General features: G+C 44.8%; 2 protein-coding genes and 1 long non-coding RNA gene across 7 annotated transcripts; 2 read left to right on the forward strand and 1 right to left on the reverse strand.

Annotated features, from left to right (window-relative positions):
• The first annotated feature begins 313 nt into the window (after positions 1-313).
• LOC120695753 (vegetative cell wall protein gp1-like) lies at positions 314-1357 on the forward strand. Its single transcript, XM_039978976.1, has one exon. The coding sequence runs from the start codon at positions 606-608 to the stop codon at positions 987-989; it is 384 nt and encodes a 127-aa protein (XP_039834910.1). The 5' UTR covers positions 314-605; the 3' UTR covers positions 990-1357.
• Positions 1358-9589: 8232 nt separating this feature from the next.
• On the reverse strand, positions 9590-13347 carry LOC120695754 (NADH dehydrogenase [ubiquinone] 1 alpha subcomplex assembly factor 2-like). Of its 5 annotated transcripts, XM_039978979.1 has the most exons (9): positions 13118-13345; positions 12902-12961; positions 12666-12718; positions 12478-12529; positions 11006-11065; positions 10584-10655; positions 10426-10492; positions 10261-10296; positions 9943-10150 (listed from the first exon to the last, which is right to left on the reverse strand). In XM_039978979.1, the coding sequence occupies exons 1-9, from the start codon at positions 13230-13232 to the stop codon at positions 10084-10086; spliced, it is 582 nt and encodes a 193-aa protein (XP_039834913.1). In that variant the 5' UTR covers positions 13233-13345; the 3' UTR covers positions 9943-10083. The 5 variants fall into 5 exon arrangements, with proteins under 5 accessions (XP_039834916.1, XP_039834915.1, XP_039834912.1 ...); XM_039978982.1 differs by lacking the exons at positions 9943-10150; positions 10261-10296 and adding an exon at positions 9590-9928 and having other exon boundaries at positions 10605-10655; positions 13118-13343; XM_039978981.1 differs by lacking the exons at positions 9943-10150; positions 10261-10296 and adding an exon at positions 9590-9928 and having other exon boundaries at positions 13118-13341.
• Positions 13348-14365: 1018 nt separating this feature from the next.
• On the forward strand, positions 14366-15099 carry LOC120695755. Its single transcript, XR_005683845.1, has 2 exons — positions 14366-14670; positions 14804-15099. It is a non-coding gene; the product is annotated as an uncharacterized LOC120695755 (long non-coding RNA).
• The last annotated feature ends 500 nt before the right edge of the window (positions 15100-15599 follow it).

A 15599-nucleotide genomic window follows, 5' to 3' on the forward strand; every position in this document is an offset into this window, starting at 1 on the left:
CGGAAAGATAGGCGGACGCCTATATCCTATCAGCAAGTTGGGGAGTGATGCGCATGTAGCTAGTAGAATACACAGCGACTCGCTCGCCTCAACCTGCTTTTAAGTAGAATTTTCTGCGATGTTTATTAGCCACGTAAACAGCATTACCGCCTGCCAGCAATTAATAATTACTGCTAAAGCCAAGCAGTTACCATTACGCCCCTAGTAAACCTCTTCCCTCCTCGACGCAGGGGCGGAGCCAGAAAAGGCTTCCATGCGGGCCTGAAAAGTGGGCAAACTGCTAAACTGGCTAAATTTAGGCCGAATTCTATTGTTTTGGGATCTAAACTACAACATACTTACATGAGACAATAGCTAGGCCCGTGCTGCAGCTCCGCCCCTTCCGTCGCGCCTCTCTACCTCTCCATTGAAGGGCACCGCTATTTAACAGCCTCCGCGCTGCCGCCCCAACCTCTCTCTCTCTCTCTCTCTCTCTCTCTCTCTAGACCTCTACGAACCTTGTTATTGAAATTGCACCCACCCTCCCACCGGGGCGAGGAGAATTCGATCCCAATTTACCCAGTGAGGTCGTCGTCGGTAATTGGAGTGAGGGGAGGGGGGTAGCAATGGCGTCTCCCGCCGACGAGGCTCCCCCGGCGCTGCCGCCCATCAAGACGGCGCCTCTGCCGCCGCCCCCGCCGTGTGCCTCGGCCTCAGCGTCTCCGTCGGCCCCGGCGCCGGCTGGGGACGGCACGAAGGCGGCGGCTGAGGAGGAGGAGGAGGAGGAGGAGGAGGAGGATCGTGAGCCGTCGACGCCGACGTCGGAGGAGAGCAGGCTGCGGCCGACCGCGGTGTGCCCGCCGGCCCCAAGGAAGCCGCCGGCGCCACGGATGCCGGTGAAGCGGAAGCCGCCGCTGCCCTCGCCCGCGCGGGTGTTCGTCGCCGTCCCGCGCGACCTCTCCACCGTCTTCCGGTCGCTGCCGCCCAAGAAGCGCATCCGAGTGTCGTGATGTTGCGATCTGGCCGTAATTCACCACCGGCTCCCAGGCTTGGTCGATCTCTCTGAGAATTCCTCCGGGTTCTTGGCTTTTCTTCTTCTTCTTCTTCTTCTTCTTCTTTCTTCTTCTTTTTTGCCCCTTGGGTTACTGATACCCACGGCCATGGTATAAATTATAATTTTCGGTATAAATAACGTGCTATTTTCTGCGTGTTTTTATTTTTCTTCTTTTTAGTTGTGTTTGCGTGAGGAGAACTGTAGCTCTAGAGATGAAGATATTTCTGTTACTGAATGGAAGCAGTTCAAAAAAAAAAAAGTAAACTTGTAAGAAAAACTCACACTGATCCTGCCAATTATGATACCTGCCTGAATTATTTATCATAGCCTCAGTTTTGCTTGATGCTGAATCTACAAAGAATTCGGAAATTCAGCCATTAATTGTCGATCATAATTCAGTGGATATGGAGAAACCAGCGCACATGAAGCCATGAGCACGGTGACAAACTGCTAATTTGGGTAGATCCACCATTTCTTACAAGAAAGCACAGAATTCTTAATTGTGTGATAATGCTGTGACAAGTTTGAATTTTTTCGAACTTACTTTACTGAATGCTCTCGGCAGTGGACGGATTAGATACCCTGCCCATCAAATCAATTCGGCAAAAGAAAATGGCTCTGATGGTGAGTGTACTTTTGGTTGTGTTTGTCCGAATGCAAGAGAGAGAACAGACAGCGAATCTTCCATTGGTCAGGACACGACATGATTTTTCTGTTTCTCTAGCTCAATTTCCATCTTTCTTTGCAGGGTAAAAGCCTCTCTGAACGCCTAATTTCCCGATGTCCCTCTACTCTCTACCTAACACCAATTAAACAGATCGTTTGAGCTCTGTCCATCTCATCTGAAGCTTTTTTTTTATTCTTTTACTACCTCTGTAAATGAACTGTAGTATCACATCTTCACAGCCGAGACACCACTGAAAACCTGAGAAGAATCCAAGCTCCCAAGTTTCAAGAACATGCAGCCGATGGATCATGACAGGGAAAAAGCCCAGGCAACAAGTTTTCCTCTCAAGGTCTTTTGTCTTGTGCTACATTGGTCAGTCAGTCCACATCTAGCTCACAAGTAGTACCAAAGTTCAGCCATATACACATACATCGACTGCCAGACCCACAGTTCAGGTAGCAAACACTACAAGTGTCCTATCCTGGTGAAAACTGAAAACTCGTATTTGGATTTTAGCTGTAAGACACAATTTGGCATGGCTTCGGCTTCTTATCAAACGGCCGGTGAAGCAGTTTTTTTTTATGAACTTGAAGCTATTTTGAAAAACATTTGGCGGAACAGATTATTCCTATTCTTCATTAGTAGATAGAAGGGGTGAAGTTAGTATTTTTGGCTCCTCCTGGATATGGTAAGCCTATTTGGTACAGCTTCAAGTGAAACTCTACAGCCATTCAAGAAGTTGTGCCAAAGGAAGCCTAAAACTCGAACCACAGATATGCTTCTAACCACATTGGTTAAACCCTTTTGCATGCACACTATTTTTCGGGATCTAAGCTCTTGCAGTTACCACAGGAATGATCAGCTCAGTTCAGTTCAGCTAGCATGGCCATTGTCTGTAGAAGATTGTTATGGAAAAAGTCTGCGATGATGCCCTGAAGAAGGGGGAGAGTAAGCTGAGGAACTGGAAAAGCCCCCCCACGGCTCACATGGGCTGTTACTTGCAGTTACGGTCAGTGTTGTTGCCTCAGGGACAGGTCACCCCGAGCACTTTATCCCAGGATGACGCGAGGGAGCAGGGCTCGGAAAAGCCCTTTTGTGTTGCTCCTGCATGGCTGCGTCTTCAGTTTTTAACCTGCAGTAGAATCTGCGGTCAGCAGCACAAGGAATGTCTCCAAAGTCCAAACCTACCCACTATTTTTCACGAGTGTAAAAAATTGTCCCGGCTAGCTGATACTAACCCCTAGAAAGATACCGTTTTTTTCCAGATTTGATGGTTGATTTTGGACCCTAGTTAGGCACTAGACTCTGTCACCGGAATGTGGGCCCAGACAATAGCAACTGGCAGAATGGTACTACATGAATATTGAATGGCTAGGGTGATGGTAACACGTTGGGCACTGAAACTCGGTGCGCACACACCTGCATTTTCCCGTAAAAAAAAAAGTAAAACAAAAATGCGAGTCTGTGAAGTCAAGCGGCAAAGCACGTACTACGCATGCAAGTAAATAACCTAGGATTCTTTCGCCAGCGGTAAATGTTTTCCTGCATGAGCATGGCTGGCTTATCAACCGTAAGTAAATTCTTGCAGTAAGTAAATTCACCTCCCAACCGTTGTTGGCTCTCCACATTTTTCTCTCCCAACCGTTGTTGGCTCTCCATATTTTTCTCTCCAGGTAACAGCAGGATCCAAGGCTAGTGAGTATATATGTGTACTGGCGGCGAGGTAAATGTGTGGAGGACTCGTCTTTATTTTTCCACGCCATTTATTTACCCAACAACTCATGCCTGCTAAGTTTTCCAGGGCAATTATATTTCCCTGCGTTTTTTTTAATTCCCATCTCGTGCCATGTCAGCGCATCCGCAGGCTCCATGAATTGAAAAGGAAGATGAGCTCATTGACTCTTTCACAGCATTATTGGCAAGATGATCTTGGTTTATCATTGCACACGACACAAGCAGACAACCTCTGAAGCTCATTGACTCTCTCCAGTGATTGTTTTTAAAAATGGGATTTTGAACACGCGTGAAATGTAAAAAATAATAACTTTAAATGCAGTAGTATCAACCCTGTTCAAAGCATTTATCTACTCAACTAATGTTTGCTATGTTTTCCGTGCCAATTATATTGGCTGCGATTTTTTTTTTCTAAATTCCATCTCGTGCCATGTCATTGCAGCTGCAGGCTCGAAGAACTGAAAAGGAAAAGGAGCTCATTGACCCTTTCACAGAATTATTGGCAAGATTATCTTAATTTATCATTGCACACACTGGGAGGAAGCTAACTTTCTAGCAATTGTTTTTTAAAATGAGATTTTGATTAGGGATGACAATTTTACCCGACAGACGAGGACAAAGGTATGAATTTTGACCTACGGGCGAGGGTACGGGGATGAGTCCGCCCATTGACCTTAATTAACTGAAACAAAAATACTCATGTGTGAGCTTCACGAATTAATTTGTGACTGTGAGAATTATGAAATATGAGAGTGAGATTTTACTTTGTAGTGTCGTTACTTGGTGCGCTTACTTCCGATGGAAAAATATGGAAACACTTAACATAAAATTGAATGCAATTGCTTTCATGCAAAGTAGACCCTGCAGAGAAGATTTGAACTATTAGTATAGAGTATTTGCATTGACTTATATGGGAGGTAGATTTGAACTATACTAATTTGTAAGATCAAGATGGTATGTTTTCCATGCCAATTACCATTGCACACAGGTCAGCCCCTGAAGCTAATTTCCTAGTAATTGTTTTTTGAAAACTGGAATCTTTAATGTACGCACGAAATGAATGTCAAAAAGTAATAACTTTAAATGCAGTAGCACGTATCAGCTCTGTTCAGATGATTCTAGTTCTAATTTGGTCCTGGCAGAAATGTGCGCGCTGCCAGTTGCTCAGTCTCTGCCACCGGCCAGCGTGCCCACTTGCCCAATTATGCTCGCTCCATCATCAGAAAAGCTCCCTCCAAAACCAAATTTCAAAATCCAAATTCATCCCAAACCGTGCCGAAACCACCGTTAGGGTTGAAAACGGACGCAAATATTCCCGTTCCGACCCGTTCCGTTTTCTATTTTTGTCCGTCCGTTTCCGTATTTGTGGGATCCCGTTTTCATATTTACAGAAGTAGAAATGAGGTTTCTCCGTTTGTTTCCGAGGAATCCCATTTTTACATGGAATTGACCCGTATTTATTCCGTTTTTAATCTACATAAGATATGTCTAAAAATTGATATGTTCAAAAACATACCAATCACTAAGTATGCATGTTAACATGTTAACACATGGCATACTAGTGAATATTGGACTAATAACTTCGTACGTGTATATTATTTTGTGATTTTGTTAATGTATACTCTAGAATATTTGATCGCGTTATTCTTTCCGGCTCAACGTCCGTATTAGTTCGTTTCCGTACTTCCGCGTAACCCGATCCCGTTTCCGTACCCGTATTTTCCGAACCCGATCCCATTTCCGCCAAAAAAATATAAAAACAGAAGTAGAAATGAGGTTTTTCCGTCGGTTTCCGTCTGTTTCCATCCCTAACCACCATCACAGCGGGCGGTAATCGTCAATGGAATGGAAACAATCTCACCTTCTTTTGTCGGAATCGTTCTGGGATGGCTCTCGCTGCCGTTTCCGGGGGTCGACATGCATTTGCTTCTCACCAATGCTCTGTTGTCGCTTCAGAAAAGAAAGGGAACAGCACAGTCAATTCCGGATCCTCGAGGACGATGGCTTTTCCCTTCCGGTTTGCTTTGGGCAGCAGCTGCGGCAGGAGTGCATGAATGCAGCTGCACTGTAGGCTCACATGAAGACTACTCTCTACTCTCCACCCAACAAAGATTTGGGTGGATCAGACACGGCTTGTAGTCTGGTACTGCCAGTTTCAGGTCCAAATGGCCGCTTTAACCCTGACGCACCAACCAGTCCTCCGCGATGGTACGGCTAGGACTAACCCTGCCGGCTTCTGCTGCTTTAGTACAAGCTCTATTGATTTTCAGTAACCACCCTTCCTGCCCAACTGGCCGGCTAGGACACAAACCAGTAGTTGTGGGGGCAAGGTATGCAACGACACCCTCCCATGGAGGGCACGTATTGGTCACTACAAACTAGTACTTGCAAATTCAGTATTTGTTCATACCAAGGGCGTGTTTAGATGCAACGCAAATTTTTTTTTGATGAAATCTTACTAATTTGAAGTACTAAATGAAGTCTATTTATAAAACTTTTTGCACAAATGGGTTGTAAATCGCGAGACGAATCTAATGATGCTAATTAATCCATGATTAATCTATAATTAGTGGATGGTTACTGTAGCATTACTGTTGCAACATGGATTAAGTAGCTCATTAGATTCGTCTCACGATTTACAGTCTATCCATTAAAAATTTTTGTAAATAGACTTTATTTAGTACTCCATGCATGTGTCCAAATATTCGATGTGACAGGTCTACGGCTCGTGATCTAAACAGAGGCCTAATAGCTTGTCCAGACGTCCAGTCTATTAATTAATATAGTGAGTGAGTGCAGTGAAAGGATTTGGTAGGGCAGTCAGAGGATTTGGTAGAAGCTGTTTGGCACTGTACATCTTTCAAAGGAGTTTAGGTTTGAGGTTTTGTTTAGTTCCCTTCAAAATTCCAAAATTTTATAAGATTTCTCATCACATCGAATCTTTTAACGCATACATAAAGTATTAAATGTAGCTAAACAAAATAATTAATTACATAGTTTGTCTATAATTTGCGAGACGAATTTTTTAAGTCTAATTAACTCATGGCGGCACAATAATTACCAAATACAAATGAAAGTGTTACAGTGCTTTACACTAAAAACTTTATGTATAAACAAGGCCGAGTTTGAAAGTTGAAGTAAAGGTTATTTTTTGTTGTATGTTTGCGATGTTCACTGACGCGTAATAAACTTTTGTGTCATCAACTGATGCAGAGTGCCAACAACAGGGCTCCTCCAAATGGCGCGCATTAGCAGCTAGGGCTGCGAGTCGTCCGTGCTTTCTTGACAGCAGGCCCGGCCGGGTCCGGCTGGGACGAGCGAGACACCAGCAAGATCCACGAGCGGCAGTCGCTTTCTGGGCCCCGCTCGTCAGGCTTCCATTCCTTTCTTCTGAACATGGGATGCTGCTCGATGCCATCTGCCAAGATCGGGACGTACGGAGCTGGTTCTGTTCGAGCTAATTTTACCAGTACTCATAAAAAGCAAAAGAGAGAGTATTTCCTACTTTTAACCATTGGATCGGCACCCTTCAACAGCTTGTAAAATCCTCAAGCACCGAAAATTTTCTCAAAGAGAAATGGTTAATTGCATTGTTTGCACACGGCTCTTGCCAAGCTCTTGATTTTCAAAAGGTAATATACCAGCAGCAGTTCTTTTTTCTTGCCATTTTTTGTGTGAATGTATAGGCCGTGTTTGGTTTTTTACCGGCACGTTTCTCGAGAAGAGAATCTCGCATGCATGGAGTACTAAATGAAGTCTATTTGCAAAACTTTTTCAGGGATGAGTGTAACTTTCCGAGACGAATCTAATGACGGCAATTAATCGATGATTTGCTACAGCGATGCTACAGTAACCATCCTCTAATCATGCGATCAAAGGCCTCATTAGATTCGTCTCGCGATTTACAAAGGGGGTTGTGGAGGTGGTTTTGTAATTAGACTTCGTTTACTACTCTAAATTAGTGGTTAAAGGTGCTACAGTAATTTCATGTTTTTAAACCAAACACGGCCTAGAATATAGTGATGGGATGTTACTGGATAGAGGGAAACGTAAAGCACGGAGATGCGTGCATCATCATTCGTGTGCTGTATACGTCATCGCGAACCGGATTCTCGATCGATCTCCATTTTGATCAACGACCTGAGCAACGAGAATGCCTGCCGCATGATCTATCACAGCAAAAGCAAGTGCTAGCCTTGCCATGCAAGCAACGTGCGTTGCTGCTCCGATCCCTTTAGGCTTTTGACCGCTCTACCAGCTGGAAGGCCTTTTGTCCACAGCAAGCAGGCCGATGCCGGAGGTGGAGCTGGAGCTGGAGCGGATCAATCGACCGATCACGCACTCGCGACGAAGCCATGACGACGGATTCTGCTTTCCGCATGGGCCCGCCCCCTATCTACTACGTTGGGGATCCGCATCGCGCCAACGCAAGCAATATATTCGAAGTTGCTGGGAGTTTCGTTTAATTTTTGGGACCGCGACGACGATACCCATGGCAATTTTTCCTTCTCCAACTATAGCTGACGCCGAAAGAGACCGGCCGGCTCGTGCCGAGCACTGCACGCCTCGCCGCCGGCCGGCCAGTACCGGCCGCGTGTGCATGTCCGCCGTCGCGCAGCGCAGCACGGGCCGCGATGATCGCGCGAGTGGTGGGACGACGAAGAGCTAGCTAGCTACCGGCCCCCGTGTGCGCGAGTGCACGGCGCGCGCTCGTCCGTGGCGCACGTGCCGCTGGACGGACGTCGTCGTCGTGCACCGTGCTCTTCCACGCCGACCGACAGACCGACCGACACGACACTCCGACAGAGCGGCGGGTTCGATCGAGAAGGAAAATACGGAGCGGAGCGAGAGCGGCCGGGCCGGGGAAACCGTGCAAAGGACGGACGACGGGCGCGTACGTGCTCGATCGGTGGGGCTACGTGTTGCTCTGATTTCGGCTGGATTTCGACTGATTCAGCAGTGTTCAATTCCATGATAGTAGAAAATAAATCGGAATAAGCCCAAAGTAGATAAGCAGACAGAAGGAATACAGATCGAGAGGCGTCATGTGCACCGACCAGAGTGCATCAACCGTGGCCTGAAGACGTAGCCTGATGCCGCGCCTGGCTGAAGCCCGGCCTGAAGCTGGACGACGTCCTGAGGCATATGTCTACTCGAGAACTTGGACTTGGACCCCCTTTTCTTTTCTGCATAAAGTCTCGTGTTGGCAACGGCATGGAGAACAAAGAGGACTCTGGCGTGCCCACAACGCGCGGGCAACTAACCCCGGCCCGTACGGCGGCCGTGAAGACTTACGCATCCGATCCGACGATCTCGACAAGGCTTTTACAAAAAGAGGTCGTATCCCCGTATCATTACGACGGCCAAATTGCGTATGCTGGCTAAGCTCACGCCGGCATGATTATCACTCGCAGCAGCCACTGCACTCATGACCCTTGCTTCACACGCCGGCTCAATCATTCCTTCCAGGTCCGGGACTACACTTGAGCCTCTACACTTCAATCTACTAGTAGTAGAAACTAGAAAGGCTAGACAAACCACAGGCAGACCAGTAAGAGGTCTCCGGTGGATTGAACAACCGAGCAACCAACTGCTGCATTCTACCACTAAAAAAAATAGCGTCAGTTAAATCCTAGAATAAATCTAGAAAAATCCATAGCGTATTCTACCACTGAAAAATAGCGTCGGTTAAATCCAGAAATAATTCAAGAAAATGCGAGCACCAGTACCAAGTCGAGAACTTAGAACCCTGGTGGCAGATTCCACCGCAAGAAACCTTACCAGCTGAGCTAAGCTCAGTTCGCAACAATATCGTGGATATTGGGAGGGAGGGTCAAAAGAATGCAAGTTGCTAGTGGCTTTCGAATGGAGGAACATAATGATGAGGAGCTTGTAAAACATACCATAAAACATAACTTCTTTTCTTAGAGGCCGTATAGCAAAATTTCTGCTAAGGTTTTGAAAAGAGCAAAACTTTTTATAGCGGCAAAACAAAGGTTTATAACTGTTCAAGGTGAATATACATTTTTTAACAACATTGTGAGGTTATTAAATTAGAAATACGGACTTTTCCATGGCAAGGGCAATCGCCGAACCATTTTGTTCAAATATTTGCGTGGATACGCAGGACAATGGACCTGATAGAGCCACCATACAAGGAAGCCTAACGGAGGCGTGATCCAAAACTTTGCTTAAAGTTCATTGTAGGTGCTACAACGGCCCATCAAATTACAGAGGAGAAATCGGCAAAAATACAGGGGCAACATGGCGTCCTGATAATCAACAACTCCCACGGATGCTTGAGCAGCTGAAGAAGAAATTCAAGTGCCTGTTTCTTCCAGTTCCAGAGCAAAGGTTAAGTGTTACATAAATAGGTGAAAGAAAAATGCTCAGGTATAGCACCACCATCTGCTGATATTCAGGTTGGCATTCATGTTGGGGGTTGCCAAGTCCCTGGCTTAAAAGTGGCACCAGTTCCTGTTGGTTCAGAAGACCTGTTGAAAGAAAAAAAAAGGAAGTTGAATCAATGTAATCAGATGAAGACAATAGCAGTTCATTGCTTAATGCATAAGTCAGTGCACTTTCTCTACTTCTGAAGTTGGGAAGATTAACATAGGTGTCCATAAGATAGGTCATATCCAGAATCTGATTACCATGATATTATGATATCCAACTTCAGTTTCAAACACCCCAGAAGTTGAACTCCCATTCCATCTCTGGATTGAATTTACTTTACATTACATGAACCTTGAAAAAAAAGTATGCTCTATTTTGCACATAAATGAACAGCATAATTGTTTGATCCCAGAAAATTGCAACACCATACCGAATGATTGAGGGAAGATATAGCAAAAGGCGGGCACTTCCCACCAAAAAAGCAGGCAGAAGAAAATATATTAGGTATTTGTTGGCTCTATTGACTTCAAGACGGAATCAGAGTAAAACATGTCACCACAAATTACAGCATTTACAGAGAAGAGCTGAAATTCACCTGTCAGTATCTGTAGTAGAATCCTCTGTATCAGTTGCATCCTTAGGCCTAGGTACCTCCTCAGGCCCTTAAAAATGTGGACAGAAATGTCAACATGCATGTCAAAAGTAGCCGCATTTGTATCTCAGTCAGAACATCACAAATTGATATAATGTTACCTTTCTGCTGATCTAGAGTACCTGGGAACTGCTGCTTCATAAAACTTTGGAGATTTGGAGATTCAGATTTCCCTGCATTTGGAGGAATATTAGTTTTCAAAAAATCATTAATGAAAAAGGAAACGGCCATATGAGATCATTCCCCTTTCACCAACATGACAAGGTGAAACTACATAGGAAAACATGATGATAATAAAATTCATAGTACAACTATCAAATATAATGAAAGGGTGTCAAGTTTCCTATTGGCAAGATTAGAATTAAGCAGCACAAAAAGGTAAAAGAAACACAGAGTTGTTCTAAAAGTGGTGTTGCATGTTGCAGTGCAGGAAGAATGCTAAACAATACAGTGGAGAAAAATCCACAGAAAGCTAAAAGTGAAGATAAGCAAGGATTGAAGTAACAATTACCAAAGAACATACCAATTTTCTTGACTGGTCGGACACCAGCCTTTCTTTCGTCTTCTTCTTTCTTTTTGATAACTTGATAGAACACATATTAAATATGTTAGTGGAGAAATGCACAAGTTATTGCCATCATTAAGTAGACAAGATGAACTAATGAATAACTAAAACTAATGTAGAATTAACAATGCTGGGTCTTGATTCTTGAAGAAACAATGCTTCAGTAAAGAGGCTGTCACACCATAACACCAGGAAACATATGCCAGTACAAATAAGATCTTAAACTGCACCACAACTAGACTGAAAAATTCACAAATGCATACGTACAACAACAACAACAACAACAACAACAACAACATAGCCTTTTTTCCCAAGCAAGTTGGGGTAGGCTAGAGATGAAACCCGAAAGAAATAAGTTCAAGGTTCAGGCACATTGATAGCTAGTCTCCAAGCGCTCCTATCCAAAGCTATCTCTTTAGAAATATTCCAATCCTTAAGGTCTCTCTTAACCGACTCATCCCACGTCAGTTTAGGTCTACCTCTACCCCTCTTTACAAATGCATCACAAATGCATATGTATCCAGTAAATAAATTTTATATTGTAATAACTGATTTTTAAACATAAGTTAAGCCCATAAACCAATGACAAAATATGCCTAAACGAATTGTACTCCCAACATGTTCTCCATATAACTGTATGTATCAAGCTTCATCAAGATTAGGTTCATGAGATTAGCAGGCTAACTTTTAAGTTCACGCTAGTTCAGAAGGGGCCATAACATTTTAATTTGTTGATGTGATGCTTGCAATAGGGGTTCAAAGTTTGTAGGTGACATGTTCCTCCAGTCTCGTGTGAAGGACTCTTGGTACAAAATATGATACAGTTTCCATTTATGAAATAAGAAAAGTAAATCTTACTAAATCTTACTACCAAAGCGAAGAATAAGTGCATCTGACTAATATTTTTCTCCATTTCACTGATATACTGCATATTATAGAAACTTTTAGCACAGAGTGCATATTATGATAACTATGGACTACCATAAAAATTGTTAATGCCATCATATACGAAGCGATCCAAACGAAAAACAAGCATATATCTAATAGATAAATGGGAATATTTTTTCAGATAATAATTCAGAAGTAGTCACCGAAACAAGTAACATAGATTAATCAAATGCTATGTTTTACCCTAGATAAAATAAAAATGGCCTCACAGCCAGATATCATAGGATGAAGTCCTTTGTTGCCATTGCAATTTCTCAAAATCCCTTATGGATTGCAAATTTTTGCAATGGCAAATAAGGAATTCCGCCACTGATTTAAATCAGCAATATATGCATGACACCCTAGTTATAACTGAAAACTTGCACAGTAAGATGAAAAACTTTCTAAAACATGTCAAGTGCTCAGTGGCACGCATAATGTACAGTGAAGCTTACTAATGAAAGCATAGGTGATTTTACAAGTAGGAAACATGAGATACATACGTTCAATGTTTTGCCTGACACGTTCACGCCTTGCCTCCAGCTCAGCCAATTCCTAAATGAGTAGATGGTGCGGCCACACATCAGCGTCAGATGCAATGGTCAATTTGCTCTCCTCGCATAGTTTGAATTAGAAGAATAAAAGCACAAATTGAAGAACAGTGCATGGTGTCACGCTCTCTTGTTCCTACCTCTGGTGTTGGAGCTTTCTTCCTTTGGCCATTCAACCAGCAAATCCACTCGACTACAATCACGACTTAGCTATGAGATGCTGTGTACACACTGACTCAACGATAGAATTTAGAATCAAGGACACAATCCATACATGCCTGCAAAAACGTAGTGGCATACCAGTTAATTGGGAATTTTCAGCCACACCAGAAAATCCTCACCGGACTAATGGAGCAGGAGGGGAGAGGTAGGTAACCTGGAACGGTGGTCGAGTCCTGGTCGGCGCCCTTGAACTCCATCCACCGCCTCTCCTTCACTGTTCCCGCCGTCGAGAATGACACGAAGAAGCAGCAGCAACAGCAACAGCACCGAGATTTACTTAGCCAGCATTCAAATGCCCTCAGGGGAGATCAAGAGTGGGGAAACTAGAAGCAAATCCGTGCCAGAAGAGGGGGAGGACGGGGACACGTACTGGCGCCGTCGACCTCCTCGACGCGGGTGAAGTAGCGGTTGCCGGCCTTGTCGACGCCGACCTGCGTCCGCGACTGGAACATCCCCAGCAACCGCGACACCAGCCGCTTCGACATCGCCGCTTCCGACTCTGCTTAGCGCCTGCTCGCTGGAACAGGTCACCGCTTCCCCCTCTTCGCCGCCTGCGGTTCGCCGGAACCGGTCCCCACCGCCCCCTCCTCTGGCCGCCGGCCTGCGTATAAGTATGACTGACCCACAGACAGCCCACGAGGCCACGACAACAGCGTCGCTCAGCTGTGGGTAAAAATTTCAGACTGGGCCAAATTTAGGGCCTGTTTGGTTTTTAGGGACTAAAATTTAGTCCCATCACATCAACAAAATCTTAGAGTATTAAATAAAATCTATTTATAAAATTTTTCCACAGATGAGTGCTAATTCGTGAGACGAATTTAATGAATCTGATTAATTCATGATTTGTAACAGTGATGCTATAGTAACCATTCGCTAATTATAGATTGATATACGTTATTAGATTTGTCTCGTAGTTCAGTTCCGGAGTTCTGCAATTAGTTTTGTAATAAAATTTTATTTAATATTTTTAAATAGAAATATTTTTTTAACATGACAGGGACTAAAGTTTAGTCTTTAGATCCAAACACCACCCGAGCCGCCATTCCAGGATGAGTTCCCGGATGGTGAGGCGTCGGATGGATCGTGCCATGGAGATTCTGCGGTTCTACCGCTGCAGCATCGAATCCAAGCCGCGCATTCTTCCTCTCGGTCCCTTAATAGAGTTATCTTTGCCATAAAATGCTTGATGAGGTAGTTTTCTTGAGCAGGTCCCGTGAAATAGTTTAGTGACTTAGAGTATCTTCAACAGTATTTAAAAGATAGTTTTTCTAAACTTTTTTTACAAAAATATATCTTTCATAAAGATCCTAGCATTTTACATGTGACCACAACAGTTATGGTTTCTCCGGAGATGGGGAATGCAAGGAACGTAACAACACACCCTACGAGAGCAGGGTTTCGCCCTCATAACAAGAGTGGTACCACATCACATGGAAGAGAAGAAAATTAAGACCTATGGATACAAATCCCCTTAGAAAGCGCCTTAAAGTCTTTACGCTATGTCTCATAGCAAGCGTAAAATGCTCGTATGACGTCTTCGCTTTTGTTTCGGGCACACGTGTAGAGTCTAGGCGGCCACACCCACACCCACACCCACCTGACCGGCTGACCCGCACGGCGGCTGGGCCGCACCGCACCGCACGCAAGTTGGTCGTCTCGTCTCGTCTGGTTTCTTCAGTTCACCCAACGGGTCACCACCGCCCCAGATCCAAACCCACCTTTAGCACGAGCCGAGGAGGAGATCGAGATGGAGCTGGAGGCGGGGGTGGGCGCGCCGTCGCCGGCGAGGTACCTGCTGGGGGCGGCGATCATGATGGCCGGCGTGGTGCTGCCGCTGGCGTACATGATCTTCCGCAGCAAGCGCTCGCCGTCCTCCTCCTCCGCCGCCTCCGCCACCGGGCCCTCTTCCTTCTCCAAGCAGACGTAGGTGTGCTCGCTCTGCCTCTCCCTCCCTCCCTCCCCGCGCATCTATCTACCTTGAGTGGGCGGCGGCCACTTGCGTCAGATCTACCGCGCTCGCGTTCACTGATGACCCGCGGGCGCGCTCTTGTTGCAGGAACAAGGGGCTCATCTGATTTTGATCTGCTTCTTCCCCAATGGAGGTGTGACGGCCGGTATTCAGTGAGTGGGTGGATCGATAGCGTCCACTGATGCTTGTGTTTCTCTGTTCTGGCTTACCGAGAATCAATCTGCAACTGCTTCTTGAGACAGGGCATCGTCAGAAACATACCGTTACTAGCTGATTTCCTGATTAGTTAGCTCTTCTTGTATCTCAGAGTGCTTGCTTGTTTGACTGATTCGATACACTTATAAATGATGAAGAGGTTACTTTTTTTGCACCGTGACTACTTACAAGCAGTATTCAAACTAATTTCGATTTGGAGCAACAAGTCATTTGACCTCTTTGATGCTGGCTGGCTGGATTGTTGCGACAACTGTGTGGAGTTCTTCTTTATGTTAGTAGTTAGTACTATATTAGTAGTTCGGCAAGGAACAAGATTGTTGTGCAATTCGTTCATTTGCATCGTCAGCCATCAGCGCATGATGTTGTGGATTAATGCAAACCAAATTGTATCTGTATTAGTTGCCTGGTAGTCAGAAGTTGTGGTGGTTCTTGCATTGGCAGATTGAACAGCGGAATGGAGTTGCATTCTAGCACAGATATTACCCTTCTGTTTGTTACCATTTTCACTTCCAGACTTCCAGTAGCTCATACATGCTACTAACTGTTTGTTATCTGAGGATTCATGCCCTTGTGTCTGTCGACGAAGGAAAAGTGACAACTCTAGCATTTCTTTACAGAATGTATGAAGTTTATGTCACCGCATCATAGGAACTTTCTTCTTTATGGT

This window comes from Panicum virgatum, chromosome 2K (assembly GCF_016808335.1).
Source record: "Panicum virgatum strain AP13 chromosome 2K, P.virgatum_v5, whole genome shotgun sequence".
Classification (NCBI taxonomy): domain Eukaryota; kingdom Viridiplantae; phylum Streptophyta; class Magnoliopsida; order Poales; family Poaceae; genus Panicum; species Panicum virgatum.

What these genes read in the sequence shown, in the direction of transcription:
- LOC120695753 (XM_039978976.1), top strand. Translation starts at nt 606, where the DNA reads ATGGCGTCTCCCGCCGACGAGGCTCCCCCGGCGCTGCCGCCCATCAAG.
- LOC120695754 (XM_039978977.1), bottom strand. Translation starts at nt 13,232, where the DNA reads ATGTCGAAGCGGCTGGTGTCGCGGTTGCTGGGGATGTTCCAGTCGCGG. An exon ending in GGACTCGACCACCGTTCCAG is followed by an intron (nt 12,719 to 12,901) that starts GTTACCTACCTC and finishes TCGTGATTGTAG; the next exon opens with TCGAGTGGATTTGCTGGTTG. An exon ending in TCTACTACAGATACTGACAG is followed by an intron (nt 10,297 to 10,425) that starts GTGAATTTCAGC and finishes TTTGGTGGGAAG; the next exon opens with TGCCCGCCTTTTGCTATATC.